This window comes from Scomber scombrus, chromosome 9 (assembly GCF_963691925.1).
Source record: "Scomber scombrus chromosome 9, fScoSco1.1, whole genome shotgun sequence".
Classification (NCBI taxonomy): Eukaryota; Metazoa; Chordata; class Actinopteri; order Scombriformes; family Scombridae; genus Scomber; species Scomber scombrus.
The window spans coordinates 5389872-5413728 of NC_084978.1; the positions used below are offsets into that span (position 1 = coordinate 5389872).

Consider the following 23857-nt stretch of genomic DNA (forward strand, 5'->3'; position numbering starts at 1 on the left):
TCATTATTTAGCAGACCACTGCGGTATGATTTCACTGTTGAGAACAACTTCAAAACATCAGCATGGTACTTGTCAAACTACCAGCATGTGGGTTAATGTCAGTATAACTACACTATTAGCTCTGCCCTCTAATGACTTGATGAGTATTACAGGGCACTTAAAGCTCTGAATGAGGTAAACAGTCCGAGGCCTCGTCCACTCACTGACCTCCAGGCCTTACCAAATAGCTAATTCAAGGTTGCGCTACTTCCTTTTCACCTCAGCAGGCTGTATAGCACAAGCTAATGTACTGTATAATGCAGAAGGCTTCACTGTAGAGGCTCTATGATGCTCTGTGACTATGTGAGGCCTTGTTGGTTTGTACAGAGAGAATTTGGATGGATGGATAGGTGAGAAATTAAGGAGGAAGCTCTAAAATATGTCTTGCAAGAGCAGCAAAAAGTTAACAGCTACATTTAATAGAGCAATTTAACCTTTTCTACAACCTTACTGTATAAAAACTGATTATTCTGACCCATAATTTTATGCACAATTGCTCAAACTTAACAGATCTACAAGACCGCAATCTAAAGTGTGAGCTCAATAAGAAATCACTGGTTCAGTCCTGTTTCTTTCTGCTGCAAAACTCCAACACTTTCCCTCAACTTCAGAAGCCAAATCAGGGCATCTTTTTTTCTTCTTCCCAGAAAGCATCTTAAAATCAGCTCCATACTTTGGCTTTTGCTTGATCTGATCCCTTTGTGTTATTTCCTCTTTGTTCTTTTCTCTCTTCTGTGAAGCACATTATAACTTCTGTGTCACAAAGTGCCGCATATAGAAAGTTAACTTATAATCAGAAGAAGATTGAAGACACATTGAGTGACTAAAAATGTGTCCAGTCACTTCCTCAACAACAGAAATGTGCCTGAAATTAAACTGGCTGCTGAATCGGCTAGACAGTCACATTAAAATATCTCCGATTGTTATTTATGGTCACATCACTATTTAAACTGGCATGTTCATTTTTAAAACATTTCATTTAAATCCCTCTCTATTTCAGCGATGTTAGATTATGCATTTATTCGCTTTTTTCTCCACAGTTAATAATCACGATCATTCATCTCATTCATATTTACGACCTTTGTGTTGTGATGTGATAGTGGCACCGTTTCTGCGGCGGTACGAGCTATTTTTATGCATCATAAAACACAACAAAAACAACTGCATCAATCTGATTCTCTTCCACGTGGCTCGGCAGCAAACGTCACACAGCGACCGCCACAATCTGTTAAAGACAGAGCTGCACAGCGGTTTCACTGTTTGTTTACTGTGCAGATCTGGATCATGAATCACTGCAAGATGTATTTCTATCAACTGAAGTTAAGTCTGATTATCTGAATATATGAAAATCAATCCCAAAAAATGTCATTAGTGCATCTGTAATCACTGATAACAAACCAGAATCAAATGGTTAGAAGTGTAGGCAGAGTTGTTTTCCCTGATAACAGATAAAACAACACTTTCATGGAGCTAAAACATAGTTAAGAATGATATTTTTAAATCAATTTAAGAAGTGAAAATAGTCCAATAATGTCCTGACATGTTTTCAGAGTCTGAGGAATATAAACAATATTTTTATTTTTAGGAATCTCTGCTCTGGACTTATTTCTGCTCTCATTTCTTTCATTTGTTTGTGTTGTTTTCAATCTAATGATTTTATGATTTGACTGCTTTATTCTGCTGCTGGTGGCTTTTTAAAGCACTTTATAAATAAAGATTATTAGCCATAAAGAGAGAGAGGGGCTGTGGCTAGTTGCACAAAACCTCCTGAGTTTGTATGTTATAATTTTGTTTCATATTTTTCATCAAGTTAAGGAAGTTTTATTGGTGTTACAGGACAGATCTAAATCCATTACACCACATTAAGAAAGATGAGGATTTCAAAACAGTCAATCTCATATGAGGTGTAAATATCCTCAACTTGTTTTGATGACACAACATCTGTTTCCGTCACTAAAACTACTCTAAAGCGACTATGACAGCTTGTTATTCCAGTTTCCTTAATTGAAGCTACACTCATGCATAAACATGCTGAAAATAGACTAAAGTTACACCCAATAAATCAAGCCTGTGCTTCACACACCAAGAAAACATTTTAGAAAAATCATTTCAACCCCGCTGAGGATGTTTGTGCAGCTGATTTTTGTCAAATTCATTAGGGTGAAAGAAACGAGCCCGAGACAAAAAATACAGTTATTTTTGGGACGCATCCTGCCGAGAGTTTCTTGAGGGGATTCTGTGAAACTCGAGGAAATCATGTTTGCATTTTTAAAAGAAAACTCCATCCAGCATCCAGCTGTTAAAGTCTGCAGCAGTTTCTTTACTCGAGGCTCTGACCAGACAGTCTAATAACTCTGCAGAGACGGACGTTTTATTGAAAATACAGATAATAACGTAGCGCTGCGTGAATGAGACATGACATCTTCTCACTTTTCGTCTGAGGGCTAAAACATGAGGAGGTTACTCAGCGGTGACAAGAATCTTATTTTCTGTAATCCTGTGAGTCTCTCTGAGTGTGTGTGTGTGTGTGTGTGTGTGTGTGTGTGTGTGTGTGTGTGTGTGTGTGTGTGTGTGTGTGTGTGTGTTTGCTTTAGGTTTCAAGTAGGGAAAATGATATTTATATAAAGCGTGAAAGCAGTTTGTTTAGAAGTATTAATAGATGTATGGGTGAAGCTCTGCCGTGCATGAATAGAAATGAGGGGAAAACATTAAGTCGCAGGTTGAAAAACAGAAAAGTTCACAGCAGAGGTGGATGAAACTTCTATTTCATGAAGGCAAGTGTAAGTAAGTCAAAAGTGCAGCTTGTAACAGAGCTGCATAGATCTCAGAGGCATTACTCTATCCTCCAGGATTCCTCCCATCGGGGACGAACAAAACCAAAAAAACCACTGAGAGGCAAAACAGAGCCAGTGTGTGTCAAACTAACAAGAGAGGAGAGAGAAAAACAAGAACAGCAGTAATACAAAAAGGAAGTGTGTGAGCGTGGACCTACAGGTGTGTAAGCACTCGGTGACGGTGGTGGCGTCGATCAGGTAGCCCTCACACAGACGACATGTGATGTGGGCATTGATGTGACACAGCTTTATCTTCCTCGTCAGCATGTCGGGGTTCTGGGGAAGAAGAAGAAGAAGAAGAAGAAGATTTAAAATGAGGATTAAAGCTTGTAAACTGACTCAACACTTCAGAGCATCTTTTTAAAGGTTTTAGGTCAGAGGTGGCGAACCATGTGCCGAACCATGTGCCATGGGGAGCCATGTGTATGCAGGTTTTCCTTCTAACCAAACATTTCAACAGGTGATTTCACCGATTAACACAGCTTCAGCCACAGAGGTGTGTTAATCAGTGGATGGCGCTCATGATACATGGTTCGCCACCCCTGTTTTAGGTAATGAAATGTTGGCATTAAGCTTCATTTGTTAGTTTATACATCATCGTTTTTTCTTTGTGCTGTTCAAAGTGCCTTCCTTCCTGCATCAGATGGAACATTTCAACGATAAACTACAATACTGACATACTGTTTACACATTAACACATGAAATAAACAAATGAGGTGAGATTACTGATCTGTTTGAAGCACATTTCACTCACTGATGACCTTCCAACTTTTACTTTAACACTGATTTACCTTCACATGCACCATTTCTGATGAAGTAAAGGTACTTTTTTTTCGATCATATTTCTTACTATTTAGTATTAATTTGGCAGCTTGAAAGATAAATTGTGTGTATTTTTGTCCAGTTACTAATGTGAGCCAGTCTTTTTGTGAATGGCACATCTGTCAGCTGATGAGATTTATTGGGATTTATTTCAGTACACAGAGCTTTATCAGGTTAATTAAAATAAATAACTTCATCAGGGTCTGTTCATTCAAACATTCTCATTAAATGTTCTCTACTTGTGAGTAAAGAAAACACTGTGCAGGAGTTCTCTACTCTACTATAGTCAGCATTTTTTCTTTGATAAATGACTCGAAACTATTTAAAATAGTTAGTTGTTTAAAATACTACTAAACAATGCAGCTTTAGTTGAGTCAAAATCAACCTGACTTCTTCTAGATACATCAAAAAGTTTCAACTCTGATCCAAAAGGCTTCTTCAGCTCTGACTGACCAGCAGGGAGTCTCAGATCACATGTGGATCAATAGTTGATCTGGTCTGTCACATGACGGTCAGTAGAGTCACATGAGTCTAGAGCTGCAACTATTAGTCTATTAGTCAATTAAATGCTTAACAGATAAAATAATTGCCATTTTGATACTCAATTAAGCGTTTTATCTGATTTCCTCTTCTTAAAAAGATGCATTCACAATTGTACAAGTTTAAAAGGACAGTCAGTTGTCCAAATGAGCAGTGAAAAGGTTTTTCTCACTGTAGTCATTCCTCCTGTTCAGACAGACTATTACAAGAGCTCCTTCAAATGTGCTTTCAATGTAAACAATTGACACAAAGTCCACGGTCCTTGTTTAAAAAAGGTTGATCTGAAGCTTTATGAGGCTTCAGCAGATAAAGTGAATATCTGCCAGAGTTAAAGTCTCCTGAGTATTAAATCCCCTCTTTGTGTCTCGAAGGACATCGTTTTCCTGTTCAGCTGCTGCGTGAGTATAGTAACAAAAAGAGAGACTTTGTCACTAAGAAGACTTTAACTTTTCTAAGATATTTGCTTGATTTGATTCATTTGAACAGCTGCAGCCTCTTTTATTTTGGACATGTTTGCCTTTATTTGACAGTGGTCAGTGAGGAACAGACAGGAAACAAGGAGAGAGAGATGGATGTGACAGGGACGTTGCAGTTTTGTGGCAGTCGCTCCAACTGAAGCTTCATACTCACTTTAAATACACTTTTAACCCTTTGTAGGTCTGCAAAATCTATTTAACCCAAACTTTAGCACTTGTATGAAATATGTAATGCACAGACAGACCATCAGATTGTGTTATGGTTGCTATAGATACAGGTTGTTCTATGGTTGCTATAGATACAGGTTGTGCTAGTGTATAAACGAAGAATAACACAAATCACTGCTGACATCAGAGATCCTGCTGGAGACATTTTTGAAGTTGAGTTTCATTTTTTCATCTTGTACACAAACAGAATGAGTCTCCAACATGTTTTTTTTTTTTTAAGTTTTGAACAAATGAGGTCTGTAAAGGTCTGTAAAACATAAACTTAAGGGTCAATGAGGGAAAAAAATCCATGTTTTATGTTGCCATGGCCTCAAAGAGGTTAAATAGCACTTTTTTGGTGTGACGTCATCACTTGAACAAGAGGAATTAATATTAGAGCTTTGTGAAACTGTGATGAAGTCTTTTCATAATTTTATGGACCAAACAACTTAAAATATTCTCAACTGAAATAATGGAGGGAAAGAAACCAACAGATTAATGCATCCCTACATGAGTCCAGCTGTGAACGGTGAATTGATTACCCGTCCACACCTGGACTCATGTGACTCAATCCACTGCCGGTCCGGTTGCTTCTGGATGAGATGATAGATATCAATTAGTGTATATTGGTGATATTGATCTCAAGCCATCTGGCTCGGCCCTGCTAATGTCCAGCAATAAAAACAAACACCCACAGCAACAGTAATGTACCCAAAATCACAACAAGGAACATTATGATGCTGTATAATATTACTGCAGTGTTTTATGTCAGCCAGCACGGCTTCATTGTGTTCTGTGTCTGTTCTTATTGAGCTCAGGGAACCACTTCAGCCTTTCATTCCTGCTTTCAAGCCAACTGCAGTAAGAGTAAGTTGTATGTTTTCATCTTCTGGCTGTGTTTCTCTTTGAAGAAAACGTCTAATGAAACGTTGCTGTGTACTCATTACTACAGCAGAGACGCTCTTAGTTCAGTCAGACGTGAAAATATCTCCACAAATTAATATAGTGAAGTTTGAGATGTTGTTTTTTTGAGCGTGTGTGTGTGGTGGCGGGGGTTGCTCATCACTAATGACGCAGGTATCAAACAGTCATCTACTGCCGGTGAAGCAGGATCAGCTGTGACCGCGCTGTAGTCTGAGTCCGACGTGTTGGTGCACGACGGCGACCAGACAAAGCAGGACTAACAGGCTGCAACACGGAGCTCAGCTGCTGTGATTCATGCTTTTTCAAAAGACCAATGTGGGAATGACGATGATGAAAGCGGTGATTTGCTACACAGAAGCTGAGTGAGTGTTGAGTAAGTGAGTGACTAACTGCGGTTTCACTCTGGAAAAAGCAACGACGTGATCAACAAGTCTCTCAGAGTCAATCTGAGCCGAGGGAACATAGAAACTTAGCTGCTGCTACGTGATGGATTTGTTGCTCCGTATTAGTCGGTTTTTAAAGTGTGTTTTAAAACTGATTTGTACTAATTTAATTGGACATTTTTTTGGGAACATGAGCCACTGAAGTACAGAATTACCTCAAATGATAATGGCCTGAAAATGAGTCCTGCTTTATTACCTAATCTAGTCCTGAGCTGCAGTAATGAATCGATTAAGTGATTAGTTGACTGCCATTAAATTAAACGCCAATCATTCTGATAATTAATTAATTGTTTGGGTCATTTCTTTAAGAAGATCATTCCCAAATTCCCCAAAACCCTCTGATTCCAGCTTCTCAAATATCAATATTTTCAGGTTTCTTTAGTCTTGTGTGACAGTAAATTAAATATATTTGGGTTGTGGACTGTTGGTCAGAACAAAACAAGACATTTAAAGATGTCACATTGCACTTTGGTAAACAGTAATTATCATTTTCCACCATTTTCTGGCAACTAACAACTATCCAATCCAACTTTATTTGTAAAGCACTTTAAAACCACCACAGTGGACCAAAGTGCCGTACAGAAGAATAAATGAAAGACATAACAGCTCACACGAGGCAGAAAATACATATAAAATAGATTAAAATACATAAAACATCAGCTCTAGTGGAGATGTGTCTAGTTTCAAAACCTTAATTATCATATCTGTGTTTACATGTTTAGAGCTGAGTGTTTACAGAGTGATTATTTTGATAATTGATTTTTAAGCAAGGTTGCAGCTTCTAAAAAATATATATATATAAAGATATAAAGCTTTTCTGTGTTCATACATGAGTAAACTGAACCTTTTTGGCTTTCTGATCAGTTTAAATAAGACATTAAAAGCTTTAAGAAAACTAAAACTATCAATTTCAACAAAATGATAAATCAGCATATTAATGAATGATGAAAACATAATTACATGTTTCATGAATACTCAAACCAGCCTGTCTTACTAGAGGCAAAATCACTGATTCAACTGCAGCTTCTGAAGTATGCTTACATTATTTTAAGCAGAGCACAGCTGCCTCATGATTGGCTGATTGGGTAACTGCATGAATAAGCAGGTGTACAGGTGATCCGAATAACCTGCTCAGTCACTGCATATACATGTCATCAAGTAAATGACAGGTGAACGTATGATAAATGTTAAGTTTATCGTAACTCTTATGATCGGAGAATGATGTTTATGAGCTAATTAGCAGAGAAATTCTTCCCATCGTAAACAGAGATAACTTAAAATAGAAATAAATTGAAAGATGAAAGTCTGAGCTGTTTTTATAACTAGCGGCAGCCTTCTGGTATCAGCTCAGACACACAGAGAGGCCCCCCCGAGGAGACTGCAGGAGCCCCCCGGAGCTCTCAGCCAGACTCTCACTGAATCATTTTTATATTACAGATATTTGATGCAGTCCGTCCAGTTGACATTAGTGCAACCAGCTTGTTTTTACAGCTTCCAACAGCTGCGTTACTTCTCCTCTCACTTAAAAAACTGAAGAAAAACAGGTGAATTTTAACTTGTTCTTCAATTTCTTAAAGACTCCTTTATCCCTTTGCTAGAGGCCTGCCAACCACATTAAACAACAGGATAAAATACAATTACTCTACATCTTTCTTCTTCCTCACAGGAGGAGGGAGGCTGACAACACACATTAAACCAGGTTTCTTGCGGAGTGAACACACAGTAACAGTAACTGAGTGTGTGACAGGCAGACGGTTGCAGCCAAATCATCAGATGTGAAATTACCAGTCGCCAACCACCGCTCACGTAATAGCCGGTTCTGCCTGGCGAGTTTAGACTCCGAGACAGCAAACATCCATCATTTAGGAGCTACAACCTGTTCTGAAGTCTTCGCCGACTGCTAAATATTGTGCAGGTGTCTAGACGTGAAGACGATTAAGACGCCAGCGGAAGAGAGGTGTTAAAAAATGTTCTTTTTTTTTAGGTAAATGAGGTTGTTTTGTCATCTTGTGACTTTTTTAGGGAAGTTTGATAAGTTTTTAGACAGAGAGAGGAGAGAGAGAGGGGGGGAGAGAGAGAGAGAGAGAGAGAGAGAGAGAGAGAGAGAGACAGAGAGAGAGAGAGAGAGAGAGAGAGAGAGAGAGAAGACAGAGAGACAGAGAGACAGAGAGACAGAGAGACAGAGAGACAGAGAGACAGAGAGACAGAGAGAGAGACAGAGACAGAGACAGAGACAGAGAGAGAGTGAGAGAGAGAGAGAGAGAGAGAGAGAGAGAGAGAGAGAGAGAGAGAGAGAGAGAGAGAGAGAGAGAGAGAGAGAGAGAGAGAGAGAGAGAGAGAGAGAGACAGAGAGAGAGAGATGGGAACTACATGGAACAAAGTCTGACTCAAACCAGCAGACTTTTATAAAGGATTTTAAGACTCTGTACTTATTCAATCAATCTATAAGTGAGAAAATAAGAATAAGCAATGTAGTTTTAATAGCCGATACGAATATTTAAGTCTGTATTTGAATGTTAATCATTTTATTTCTTCCTAAGCTAAAGGCTGGTCGATATGGGCAGAATCAAATATCACAAATTTTGTTTTAACCAAATACCTCGGTGCTTTCACAAAATGTTTACACACTGAGTAAAGTAGTCACATTTATATTTATTTATTTATTTAGTTATCTGTGTAAAATGATACTAACTTCTACATAAATGTGAGCTGATTTATATTGTTTGATGCACTGTTGTTGCTGTGTATGTCTTGTAAGGTGTCCTTGAGTGCTTTGAAAGGCGCCTTTAAATAAAATGCATTATTAATGTGGATATAATGATGAAGTAGATAAAGGCAGATAATAAAAAAAGTCTCTTAAGCTCAGAAAATTACATTTTTACTGTAATGCAGCCTTTAAAAGCAGGAAAAGACACTTATTCCATGTAATATTGATTTATTTCCCTGCACTACTCTGCAGTAATAATCAAGCTAAGTGATACATTAAAAGTAATTGACGAATATTTAATCCTATATTTGATTGGTAACCCTTCATTTCTCCACTCCAAGTCCTAAATTCTTCGCTGTTTTACTCCTGACAGACTTGACATACATTTCCAGCTTGACAGTAAATACCTACACAATGAGAAACAAATCACAGTATTGATCCACGTCCAGTAAATGCCTCAAACCTTCGAGAACACACTTCCTTTCTGTTTTCTAGGCCTCTGCCAGGCGTTTTCTGACGAGTCGGTTGTTGTTTCACATGCAGCCTGATTCATTACCCCGAAACGATCAACAATCTGGCTCTCGGGGAAGTCGGTTGGATTTCTGGCATGTCAGAAATTGTGGTCAGCTGTCTTGCAGTTTGAGCAGTTCCCATTTCCCACAATTCAGCATAAAGTTACCTCAACTCTCTCAAAATCCACTTTATTGGATTTGTCCACTGACAAATCTGTTGGGTCTCCCTGTCAGAGGCATCCAATGAGCCCAGAGACATTTAGTCTGCTGGAAATCCATACGAAGAAGAAAAAGGAGCCCCCTTTGGGTTTCTGTGTAAACATTCAATGTGAGCTCTCGCGTCGCGACCAGTCGATCGAACGTACAGTCTGAGTGAGGAGCGAGGTGTGGGCACAGAGGCCAAACAGTGCTGTTATTGGTTCTTACCCCTAATACCGCCATGCGTCGACTGTGGATGGTGCAGCGGCCACGTCTCTTCCTGCGGTTGTGCGGCCGACACTGTTAGCTCCGCATCATGGAGAGCCTCTCATTGGAGCCTAAAGATGAGAGAGAAGAGAGAAGAGAGAGAGAGAAGGGATCATTTATTCATCTGTCAGACTAGAATCAGAAATCCCACTGGTGTTCTTTGAATGAAAATCAGAGTCAAAAACAAGGGTTTGCCAACATACTGATGGAGAGAATAGAAAAAGTGGGCTATGATTAGCTCAAAAAACGACCCAAATATCGCTAGAGAAAAAAAATCAGCGTCCGTAGACTTCGATTTTTACTGCCAACGGAGAATAAAAATGCAGAGGAGACTCCAAGCACTAATACTGCAGTGTGCCACCCACACTGTTTGATCAGCACCTCAGAGGAAAGAAAGAAAGAAAGAAAGAAAGAAAGAAAGAAAGGGGATGTCATGTAACACCACTTTACAAAAACACAAAGTTATTACTGTACAGTGTTCCTGAAAGTTGTACTCATCCTCCACAGAGAGCAACAGATTTCCGTCTGATACTCGGGCGGGCAGCAGTGACTAGTTGTGCCGTCACATCGTGTGTGATTCATTGCTTAATTGTAGGAGTTTGACCACTGCAGTCACGATGGCAGAAGGGGAACGACATGGTGAACACCCACCGCTGTTTCATCCTCCTCCAAAACACACACACACTAAAGAGTTTAAAATAAAAAAATAAAAAAACTGCCTTTAAACTCTCCGGTGACAATGTTAAGTCTGCCAGCCTGCCGCTGTCTGCTCATCAGACCGTGAAATTAGCCCCAGTTAGACAGCAGAGATGAGGGGGGGGGGGGGGTCTGCTGAGGACACACGCTAGAGAGACGTCACGCGCTGATAGACAGAGATACACACAGATGTTGGCGTCACATGACACGCGGCGACTCCACAGTGATGGGATGTTTTATTTTTTTTATATATTCGTGCGTCGCCAGGGTCGAGTTAAGGCCACGTTCACACTGACAACATGAGAACATAAACTGTCTGCTGCACTGATAACACGCAAATAACTCCTGGAGGATCCGTGGTGTTGTGTTGGTAGAAGACGACAGATGTTGACGTCTGCTTTCCAGCTGTTATTTATGTTTGAAAAGCTCAACATGTCGACATGTATGAAGAGAGGATGATGAGGTGAAATAGACGACGATGAAATGAAATGGACAAACTACAGAGAGAAAGACAACTAAATCTCTCTAAATGAGCCACACACATTACATCTATATGATTACTAAACCTCTTATTCTACAGACGTGATAACAGCTAGGATTATTAACAATAGATAGAGTTTCCCCTCGGAGCATTACAGCAGCAATCCCCCCCTCTCCATTGAATTGTATATTTCCCAGAAGGTTGGAGAAAATAAATAAATAAATAAACACAATTACCACAAGACTGATGCTTAGTCAAAACTGCTCCTGTTGAACTCGAGATATATTGTAACACAACACTGAATGAATACGCCAAGGATAGATGATGGTGTTGAAGTAGGTTTTCCTGTTGGAAAATCCTGCTATTTGTTTATATGTAGGGATCAGTGATGCACCGATTGTGAAATTTTGGGGGCCCCTACCGATTTTTATAATAAGAATTTAGCAGATAACAGATATATAATGATACTGCCTTTAGCCTGCTATATAATTTACCTACTTAATAATGTGCTTTCTGTACTGCTACTGTTGCTTCTACTGTCTGAGTCTGACCGTCCGACTGCAATTAACCACAACATCAGCAAGTTGTATCTTATTTAGCGACAGGCCGATGTTAGTCAACAAGGGGGATGTCGGCCGATACCGATATTTGGCCGATAGATATATTTGGCCGATAGATCGGTGCATCCCTAGTAGAGAGAAATGTGCAGTATTTCATATAATGTTAACAATTATATCAAGTTTTCTGCATGGCCTGGATGTTAAAATGAAGGTAAGGCCACTGTTAGTAAGAATTTATGTCACTTTTTTGTTTGTTTCTGTTGTTTTCAGGTTGAATTATCTTTTATCTGCACAGCTGGTCTCAGGCACTGCTCACATTTTATTGGCCTCCTTTACACTTTTGTCCAGTTGGATGCAAGTCCCGAAAAGAAAAAGTCCAATTAACTCAGACTTGGCACATCCCTTCACATGAATTAGCCCCAAACCAGCCAGTCTCCTAAATTTAAATAAAAATCAAATCACCCGAGACACATGATGACCAAAAGATATCAAATTATGGCACTGGACCAAAACATCTACTGTCCCATCCCTTTATCTCTGCCCTGTGACTCCTTTGCTAATTCTCTTTTAGAAAATTTGAAGGAAGCGACGGCCAGATGGCGAGACTTTTTGGAAAACGAACAGAACATATGTGGAATATGTGCCCACTGAATTCGGTGACCTCCCACACCGATCTGCTCTCACCTACCAGACCCCTCGTCCCCTCTGGCAATGATCCCTGTCTCCTTCTTCCTCTCCTCTGCCATGCAGCTAACTCCACTGTACTGCCTGAGGAGCGGTCTGATGTGTATGAAGCTCTGATGATGAAGACTACGCAAATAGAAGATAATCCGGACAGAAGAAATCAAAAGAGGAGTAGAGCTCGAGCTGATGGCAGAAGTCTCAGGTCATCAGGTTTTACACCGAGGGTATGTCTAGGATTCACAGCTGAATCCTGACTCCTGCCACAACCTTCTGGAAATCAAACGCCCCAACAATGCCAGCTACAGGAGAAGCCTATACCCAATTAGCATGACTATGATTATCACATTCAGATCATGGAAGAAATACAGCTGACAGGAGGAGAATGGTTTGATTTGTTTATCATGTGCAAAGAGGATTTTTATCTTGAGAGAGTCCAATTTTGGCATGACAACTATACTTAATAGTCATTTTTGAGTATTTCCTGCCAACACAAAACTGAAGGCCATAGTAATTACTGTCTAACTTCAAGTGAATCAAAGACAGAATTAGTGCCAGAAGCCAAACGTGCAAACCTCAAAGTTCAGTTGTCAGTAGTTTTTTTTTTTTGCTCTGGGTGTTTTATCAGGTTTCAAGTGGATTAAATTGAGTCTCATCACTCATTGACTAACAGTAAGTTTTTGTTAGGACATGAAAACCACATCATAGAGACTGTGGGGATTTTTACACTTGTGTGTGAAAATGACAAAAGTTAGTTAAAGTGAGTTAGGAGTGAATTTGACATTTTAATTAAAATATGGTTATTATGCTTAAACTGAAAAAAAAACACATTTTAGATTCTATCTTTATTGTGATATACAATGATAATGGTCTTGGGTTGCTATTATTGTTGGTTGGTTTGGACAAAACTAACTCCATAAATATCCCAATATTCTGCTGTGTACAGTATACAGTGGCCTTATTATTTAATCAAACTTAACATGTATTAAACTGGCCATGACATCCTTTAATCAATGACACTTTTAAAAGGTGAAACAATGATAAAGGTGAATTGATTGGATGTACCCACTGCCAACTTCTGCTTAAATAAAGGACTTATAATTTATATGTGCATTTTTAATGACAACATACTTTGAGATTCAGCCAATTATTCCACTTTGAGCTATAGTGGGACATCAGTGGATGCCTGAATGAATGAATTGTACACCCCCCCCTCCCCTTTTTTTGGGGGGGCTATTTTTAGCTTTTTTTTGCTGTTGTTGCTATATATGACAATTTGAAGAATGTGTGCTGTGAAAGAGCGACCCTTGAAAAAGAGTCAGCATGGCACACATTTACTAATACTGGTTAACAGTCTCAAAGAGAGACAGAGGAAGGAACCCATTAAGATTTCAATCTGGTTCAACTCTGACAAAGGACATTTGTTGCATGTCACGCCGCTCTGTGTCCTGAGCATGATAAACAACTTGTCCTGCTGTCTTTCTATTTACTGCTGCATTAGTCGGCTGTAATGAATGAATGACAAGGAGCAATGCAGAGGAGGAAACTGAAACTAATAGACAGTTTCACAGTAAGTCATCTGTTGAATATTTGAGGATTATTTGCTTCTGCTTTGTCCTCAGTCGACCACTGCCAGGCTCTCTCTCCTTCTCTCTCTTTCTCTCTTTGACTCTCATCTTTCTTAAAATGAGTCGGCGAGCCAAACACAAAGTCTAACTTAACTTTTAACATGATCAAACAAAGAGAAATTGCCTCCCCTCCTCCTTAACTCGTCCTAAATCGATACTAAAGTACTTCCTTGTTTTGTGAATGAAGCGGTAGACAAGTTGAAGCAGCTGGCGTCTGTGTCGGACCAATCAGTGACATTCATCCCTGCAAACGCCACCACCCCCCTCCAAAGTTCCTCTACTTTTGGAAAGTACTACCGCCTGCAGCAAGGACTTTTGGGGGGGAGTAAAACAATCTGTCTTCAGAGCTTAATTTAGACTCTGGTTGAAACACAGCGACAGTGGGACTCTCATACATGGCTGAACTGTCAGGACTTCTAACCAGAGTCTTCAAATCTCCAGGAGTCACCACAAACCTTTCAACACCTTAACATCTCTATTGGTACTCTTCAGTTATCACCATTCAACACCTTAACATCTCTATTGGTACTCTTCAGTTATCACCATTCAACACCTTAACATCTCTATTGGTACTCTTCAGTTATCACCATTCAACACCTTAACATCTCTATTGGTACTCTTCAGCTGTCTGAACAAACTCGTTCTTGAGTGTTCTACTTTCCTACAAAGAAACGGGACTGTAATGATACTCTGCATCACCACATCACTTGCATATGATGCCTACTGCAAGGTTGAGCTACTTACGGTCATCACTGCATTTACAAAAAAGAACGAGTCAACCACAACTGTCTCATACATTATTCTAGCGTGCCTGCAGTTGTATGTGATACATTAGAGATTTTGCATTGCCTTAGTTTGCAAAAAACCTCAACGTCGCACCACGGGAACAGCAGCACAGGGAGACACACCGAAAGTGGAGCGTGAGGAAGTAGAGGCGTAGCAAGACCCACATCAAAGCTCAGCTAAAGGCTAACCCCAGTCGATCAACTTGTTTGTCAATCTTCGACGCCAAAGTCCACTCAATCAGCAACAGAGTAGACCACCTAAGACTGGTTCTGGTCTACAAAAAGAAACTTCTACACTCTCATTGTCACATAAACGTGGCGTCCAGCTACCAGGGCTAACGGCTTTCTGGTTGGACAGGATTGCTTCATTGTCAGTAAACAACCAAACTGTGGGGATATGTAGAAACGCTCCATACCATCACAACCCTACTTTCACCAATTTGTTACTGAATTCGGCCTTCACACGCTGCGCCACTACACACTACAACAGGTAAACTCTCAACCTTTGGGAAACACTGTGACATCAAACAAATCAAACATCTATGTAACGTTTTGAGTCCTTTCAATGAAAAAACAATTCACAAAATCACTTGTTCCAGCTTGTTAAATGTGAATGTTTTGGGTTTTATTTAGTCTTATATTGTAGTCAACTGAATATCTTTAGGTTGTGGACTGTTGGTTGGGACCAAAAAAAGACATTTGAGGTTGCATCTTTTACCATTTTACCAACCAAACGACTAAATCAATAATCAAGAAAGTTATCAATAGATATTTCGATGATGAAAATCCTTAGTTGGAGCCCTAAACACTTCAAAACACAAAAAGACAAGTAGTAGTAGTGCAATGCAGAGAGAGCATATCTATGACTATTAAGTGCTATGAAAGACTGATATAAAGATATGACATCAGGTGAAAGTGTTCACAATGAGGCCTCGAGTTCATCACGCAACCTCCCACTGAAACTCGTCTAGAGCAGCAACTGTTTCCCACAAAGTCTGGAGTATAGAAAACAGACGCTCTGCTTGATCAATCGTCTGCTACAAACATGCAAACCCCGCAAAAAAAATCAAACCACGCCTGCTTTATTTCCTGCTCACGGTTCACTTTCTGGGCCATGAAAGCAACACAGCAAAGGACGACTGCAAAGGACGACTGTAAAGTCTGCAGAACATAAATGCAAATGTCATACTGAACAATGTAAAGGAGTTGCAAAGATGCCTCCCCTTAGACCACATGAAAGTGGGGAATGGATACACACTTCCTAAGATTAGTAGCCTGCAAAAAACACATATACAGTAAAAAAAAAAAAAATCAATTATGTAATGCACGAAGAACAGCCACACCATCATCACTCATTCATCCACCAATTTCAACCCCTCCTTTATCTTTGTTTGCATATTTAATTACTGACAGAGTGCCACACAGATGCCTTACAGCTTCCACTTGTTAACTGCGAGCCCCCTAATATAATGTAATTCCTGCCTTAACCGATGCAAAACACACTGATGGAAGTCCTCTGGATGCAGCCAAGCCTGGAAATTAACAGCATTTGCAGTCAATCATGAGCTGAACAACTGTCTCAGTAGCTGATAAGTACACACAGAGCCAGATCCACACACACTCGGGGAAGGAAACTCTCTCACACACACACACACACAGACACACACACTCTAGCATCACAAAGAGCCCCTGTTGGCCTGCCTGTGGGTATTGGAGTGTTTGGCCTCGGTATAAATTGGCTGCCAGCTGGAGCGACGGACACTGAAGGTCTGCATCAGTGGACGGAGCCAGGAGGAGAGGACTCTTCTTGTTGTGGAAGCTTTGGCTTCACTTCAAAACACATTCACAAACACACACTCGCCTAGGCCACACACACACATACATACTCACACTCAAATACACTTTTTTTGCCTGCTATTCACTCATATTCATGACGATGGATGCGCATCCACATATTCACCGTCACGCATACACGCAGCTATTGTCTCATCTTAATTCTGTTTGATGGTCCACAATCCTCCGACCAGGATTCAGTATCTGGGGAAATCAGTCAGACAATAGACGCGATGCAAAGGGAAGCAGACTGCAGCAGGCCAGGAGGCCGGCCGCGCTGCCAACAAGCAGAAACACTTGAATAATTGAGCTTTGAAATTTTTAGGGGTTGCGAAGGCCAGAAATGGACTCGCACAACATACAAAAACATCACTGAACAAGTTATGCACGCTCCCGGCTAGTCTTACTACGATTCATTATTTACTTGTCCGAATGATGCAGCAGTTGCCCGTCTATGGTCGGTAGCAGAATACAACGAATGCTCGACATCGGGGAACACGTCGCTCCAGTCTCGGCCAGACTGCGCTGGCTGTAACAGTTCAATTTAAGAATCTATTGATTAGTTTTAACTCTCTACATGGTCTGGTTCATTTCAGATTTCGGTACTCTTAAGCCCTTATTCTGCTCTGAGACCCTTCACATCAGAGACTCTAATGTTGTTAAAAGTTCCAAAAGTCCAGACTTAAAACTAAAAAGGGATTTACTGTTGTAGCTCCAATGATGTGAAACAAACTCCCTTCAGTATCAGATCTGCAGCCTCACCGATACTGGATATTTGGGGCCGATGCAGATACTGATATTAGGGGGTAAAACATACTTCAATATCAATATTTTTTTATCTATTTAAACTTTAATTTACCAGGAAGCCCCAGATCAAAGATCTCTTTTACAGGATCAACCTGGCCAAGGTAGCAACTGTACAAAAGACCCAATATATCAAAGTAAATGGGAATTTAATTTAAGCATAAATAACTATAAATGGAAAAAAACAGAAAAAACAAAACAATGTATGTGTATATTATAGATCAAATACACATAAAATGCTGCCTATATACGTTTTCTTAACAATATTGGAAGACATATAAGAAAACCGATATATCTGTGATAGACCAATATCATCAAACTCGATTAGTTGAGTCAGTACCTCAGTTTAAAAAGCTATTCAAATGCTTTAGAGATGTTTCTTTTTACATTTTGTTTTATCTCTCCATGTTTGACGACAGTTTTATTGCATTTTCTGTGTATGATGTCTCTATCTTGCACCTATACTTTATGGTATTGTATTTTATGAAGCACCTTGTAACACTATTAGAGCCCGATCACAGATATATCAGTATAGGCATACATGTTGTCCACACCAACATAAACATTTAATAGATTATTGAAGGTATATAAGCAGCATTTTATGTATAGTTGATCCATTTTCTCATCTCAAGTTTAATGCTTTTTAAATTTACTTATAATTATTGAATTACCACAGTGATGTTGACTGTTTCAGTGCACTGCTGTAATTCCATAAAATACAGTTTATTGCTAAACTGTAAAATATCATGCCTCCATTACATATCTTTATCACAAATGTTTAATAACTACATTTCAGGGATCACTGCAAAAAATGTGTGTTCATGTATATATAAGATCATCAGCTTATATATCAGTATCAGAGCTTTTGTTACTCCCCAATATCGGTGTAATTCAGTACCCCTCAGGGCCATAGCGCTATAGAAATAAAGTTCATTGTTATTATTACAGAAGCTAAAGTGTGATAAGCCTTGCAGGTCATATAAACACAGAGAGAACAGACCCTAAACATAAACTGTGCACCATACATAAATGTAACTATAGTGTGACTTTCTTCACAATTATGCCTCAAATATGTGAAAGTATTTCAATTTTTATAATGCTGGCAACAACAACAGATGTAACAACATGTTGCTATGATACAGGACTGTTATCGAGGGTACAGGGTTGTTCTTGTGTTTTTCTTGGAGCTAAGAGTGTATCAGGAGTGAACACAGCTTAAAGATACGGGGAGACGGTACATTCAGTGCTTCTCCGTGTCAGCCAGACTCTCCCAGAGGCGCCGCCGTGCCGGAGGAGCCAAGATTCACACTTCTGATCACATTGACAAGCCAGAAAAAAGTTTAACCACCAGACAGAAACTGCCTCCAGTGCTTTTTTCCCAGGTAGTTTACCATCATGGGAGGTAAAATCTGTGACAAAAATCAATATGGTGGGAGCAGAAGAAGTGGCTGAAGCTCACCGTCAACAAATATGATTGGAATTCATCGGACTTAGTGAGGGGAAAAAATAGAAAAATAAAGTTTAATTTACTTTTCTCCTCATCAGGAAACAAAAGCTCAACTATCCGTGGTGACTTTCTATAAACAAAGGTTGAGTTTAATGGTCCATAATAGCAGAAAGGGTAAAGTTACTTAAGTGTAATCTCTACCAGAGTACTTTAAAATGACAAGGGCTGCAACTTACAATTACTTTCCTTGTCGATTATTCTGCATAACACTTTGTTTAGCACTCAATTAGTCTATAAAATGGTGAAAAATGACCGTAATGAGGTCTAACAGCCCAATTTGATGTCTTTAAATTGTTTGTGTTCCAACCAAACAGCCCAAAACCAAAATGATATACTAAAAAGAAAAGCTGGATTGTTAATGAGAGGGCGGAACCATGAAACAAACCTTTGGCTACGATGCAGGACAATAAATAATACTAGTGTTCAAACATTCACACACTCGTCTACATCTCAAACATCAATGCTGTTGACCTCAAATCTAAATAACACCTAATTATTGGTGCTAAACACGGTTGTATTTTTCTTACTTGGTCAAGTTATTGCAAAACTAGCATTCTTCAAGAAGTCAGTGTAAAAATCTATCACATTTTTTACTGCAGCAATGTTATAATTGCCCATAAATCATTTAAGTGCTCTCTCTGGTTGGTCCCTTTCATACCAAAATTGAGCTGTTTTTCCTTGGATACGGCACAGGACAATAAACAATACCTGTGTTCAAACATTTCACACACTCATCTACATCTCAAAACGTAAATATCACTTCACTGCTAATCTGAATCTGCGGATATAAGCACACACTTCACTTCCAAACCTCATATGTGCACGTAATTCTTGGTGCTAAACAGGCGTCTCCCAGTTTCAAATTATTGCAAAACTAGCATTCTTCACTCAGCCTGAAGCATTTCTGTGAATGAAGTCTGAAAAGTCAAGAAGTCAGTGTAAACATCTATCACATTGTTGGAGCACCTTGGTAGACAAGTGGTTACAGTGCATGCCACATAATCACAGCATCCCTGGTTCGATTCCGGCAAGGGACCTTTGCTGCAGGTCGCCCCCCCCCCCCTCTCTCCCTGTTTCCTGCAGGCCTTTAAGCCATGCATCAAAAATAAAAAGGCAAAAAAGCCTGAAAATAAATCTTTAAAAAATACATATCCCATTTTTACTACAGAAGTTTTATAGTTGCCCATAAATCATTTGACACTCTCTCTGGTTGGTCCCTTTCACGCCAAAATTGAGCTGTTTTTCCTTGGATACGATGCAGGACAATAAACAATACCTGTGTTCAAACATTTCACACACTCATCTACATCTCAAATGTAAATATCTGTTCAGCCAAGTTCTGAATCTATAAATATAAGCACACACGTTACTTCTAAACCACTTATACGCACCTAATTATTGGTGCTAAACAGGCGTCTAAACAGTTGTTTTATTACTTAGTCAAGTTATCACAAAACTAGCATTCTTCATCAGTCTAAATATCTATCTATCAAATTTGTACCACCCATAAATCATGTAAAGTCTGTGTAAAGTAAGAATAAATATGTGTTCTGAGTTTGACATACCACAGAAAAGTGTGATGTTAACCACCCTGCCAAATTTGAATGATTAAAAAAATCGTCAAATATATGAAATTAGGCCTCAAAGTTGTGTAAAAATATGCCTCTTTCTCTGCTCCCAAACACTGTGGGAGTGCCCGCCGAGTTCGCTGAAGGCCCGCCCCCTACCAAGTGTCACCTGTCAATCAAAGTCACCACCTCTACCAGAAACATGGACGCTACGTCTGAGAGCTTTCTGCCGCTAGCTCAGCGGCTAACTCGGCGGCTAGCTCAGCTAACTGGCTAACTGTAGACTGTATTAGTAGTAGTGTTAGATGTAGTAACAATAACTGGCCACTAGGCAGGTTAACCACTGAGGAGAGCGGACTCTCGGTCTAGCAGGGGAAGGACCACGGTCATGCGGGTACGCCACTACATCACGGAGTAGCCTTTTTTTGCAGGCTCAGAAAATCAGGAAAAATGAGAGGGTGAGAAACAGTTTAAGGCTCTATCTCCACAATTCAGTACTGCATAGTTATCAGCCTTTTCACATGTTTTCTGTAACCATTTTCCAACATGTATAATATGTTTAGAAGTAAATCAATGAATTGACTTTACACAGACTTTAAGCGTTTCTTTCTCTTTGGTTCCTTTCACACCAAAATTGAGCTGTTTTTCTTTGAGCTGGACTCACAAGTGCTGATCAATTTAAATAAGGTTGTTTTTTTTTACAAGGTCTTTCAGTTTAAAATGTATTGGACAAACAAACATCAGATGGGGTTTCTTATCATATTTAGTTTGTCCTTAAAAGCTCAAATAAAACACTTCATGGCTCAGACTTTTTCTTTCTTTCTTTATCATCAACCTTTGTATTCATCTCATGCACCCAAGGTTGCAACCAATGACGCAAGCTACATCTGTTTTGGACGGTTCTGCCTGAGTAAGTCTATATAAACGAAGGCCTGGTATTGATCGGAAAAGGCCCCGGTGCCCTCTGATGAGCTGGCATGTAAAACAATCACTGCACAGAAAAGCTGCAGCTCCTGTTACCTATTTGCAGGAACTTAGATGGATGAGACAGTCAAAAAACAAAAACAACCATTTAAAAGGCAATGCAGCTTATCTGTGAGTAAAGATGTGATACTGCGCTGCTTAAAGCAAAAAAGAAGCACATTGGGGTTTGTTCTATATATGTCTCGGCGATAAATAAGGGTTGGCAAGATAAGCAATTCAAAAATATCTTTGTCTTCAGGTTTGTGAAAATGTACATTGTGTATTTTTGTTGGTTTAATGTAATTTGAAATGACATTTGCACCAATTTCTTTTAACCAAAAGTAAGACTGAATGCTTCTGAAAATGTCAAATGGTGTAACCACGAAAGAATGATACATATTATATATTTTATCCACCTACAGTGTATTTAAGTTATAATGTAAGATCATGCCAAACTAGTTGATATGGTGTTTTATTGAGAATTTAGCGTTTTTAAGCAAATTTAAGTATTTGGGTCAAAGTATTTATGGTTACACCACTTAGACATTTTTGCCATAATCATCTAATATATTCTCTCAAAATGGATTAAAAGCAGAAATTTTATGCTGGGTCCACAAAAAAATGATGTGTGCAAGTTATTCATACGTTAATTTTAAATTTTAAACCAAATAAATGTGACTAATCCACATGGACACAAAAAACCCCATCATTGACCCGTGTGGAGATCAAACAGAGCAACTAACTGTGTGGACCGGTGGTTGTTTTTTATCATTAAATCAGTCGCAGTCATTTGTGGCTCAAGATAGGATGAGCTAAATTGATCCTGGAAGGGAAACTGGGTAGATTACAGCAGTAACTCTATCTGGGTTAGTGGTTTTCTTTCTGTTACTAGCAGCACGAGTAAGAAGACGGCACTCATGGCTAAAAGGGTTGGGGATTCCCACCGGAGCCTCCAGTACAAAAAAAAGAAAAAAACAACAACAACAACAACAACAACGTATACACTCATGACACTGTAAGGAGCTTTGGATGAATGTTTCCACTAAATGGCGTGTGGCTATTAGCGTTGCCAAATCGGCTTGTTAACCGGCTCCTTCGGGTTATCAAACACAGGCTTTATTGAGGGAGCATGACGGTGGTCCTACTGTGCAGACGGAGAGGAGCACAAACACAAACCTCACACACATATATATATTTTTATAGAGAGAGGGAACGAGAGAGAGAGAGAAGATATCAAAGAGTGAACAGTCTTTACACCCGGAGGCTCAGGACACACAGGCCAACAGCAGGAAGACAAAAGAGATAAGCTTCAAATGAGGAGCAGAGACTCTGAAGAAATCTGCTGAAACACATTGTGCCTGCTCTATCTCTCCTTTTTTCTTCCCTCCCATCTGCCAAAAACAATACAGCAAGTCCTGATAATTACATTGTCTAACATGACCTTATTTCCAAAGAATAGACTTCAGTTCACTTCATTCTAGTTCAACTATACTTCCCTTTTTACTTAAGCTTCAACCTTGTTGTTTAGTCTTTCTTTTCATTTATAATCTGTGTATTGTGTTGTTTTGATCTGTTATTTAATGTTACAGGTTGCTATGACTAGACGGGGCATTCCTCTACGCTGTAATACACACTTTTGTTTTGTTTTTGGCATCTGTCCACTCATTGTTTTGGTTTAATCTGTTTGGTTTAATCTCGCGGCTCTCATCTGCATCATATTCGGTCGTATGCAGCTTCTTCTTTTTTTTAAGCAAAGCTCTAAAGAAAACCTCAGTGTACTCTACCTTCCCAAAATCAAAAGATAGCAATTCAGCAACTGAAGAGTCAGATATTTCCCCTCAGGAGTCGGTGGAGACCAAAACTGAGCTAAAAAAGAGGAGAGTACAGATTGGACACACTGCAAGATGCAACAATGTGTCAACTATTCAATAAAAAGAAGATGAATTGGCAGATCATGATCATTTCAGTCATTTTTTAAGCAATAATGACCAAATTCGCTATTGTCAGTATCTCAAAATGTGATGATGTAATACTTTTCTTTGTCATACATGATATTATACTGATTATCTTTGGGGTTTTTAGAGAAAAAAAGATGCCACGTTTTGCACTTTTGGACTCTGTAAAGGTCAGAAATTTTTTAGATCAGACGATTCATCAAGGAGAATATTAGGAAGATGAATCGATAAAGAAAATGATCCTATTCATGATGCTCTATGACTGCTGGATGTGTAATGAGGCAGTGAAGGCCCTGAAGTGTCCAAAATAATTTTTAAAAATGATCAATGAATACACCAATTAATGCTGGTTTATCTTCTATTTAAATGACCGTGCCTGTGAGTAGAAGTAAAGATTGGACATGCTGCAAGCTGCAACGATTGTTCA

The 23857-nt window shown here is 39.3% G+C and overlaps 2 protein-coding genes across 2 annotated transcripts in view; one reads left to right on the forward strand and one right to left on the reverse strand.

Annotated features, from left to right (window-relative positions):
• Positions 1–23857, forward strand: part of slc49a3 (solute carrier family 49 member 3) — a 249080-nt gene that overhangs the window by 183178 nt on the left and 42045 nt on the right. The window lies entirely within an intron of this gene.
• LOC133986001 (polycomb group RING finger protein 3) overlaps positions 1–23857 on the reverse strand; it is a 71302-nt gene that overhangs the window by 28792 nt on the left and 18653 nt on the right. Inside the window, exons 2-3 of the mRNA XM_062425762.1 lie at positions 9931–10040; positions 3032–3149 (exon numbers count right to left, since the gene is read on the reverse strand). Of these exons, the coding sequence (XP_062281746.1) occupies positions 3032–3149; positions 9931–9945 (133 nt within the window). The 5' untranslated portion in view covers positions 9946–10040. The remainder of the gene's footprint in view (positions 1–3031; positions 3150–9930; positions 10041–23857) is intronic.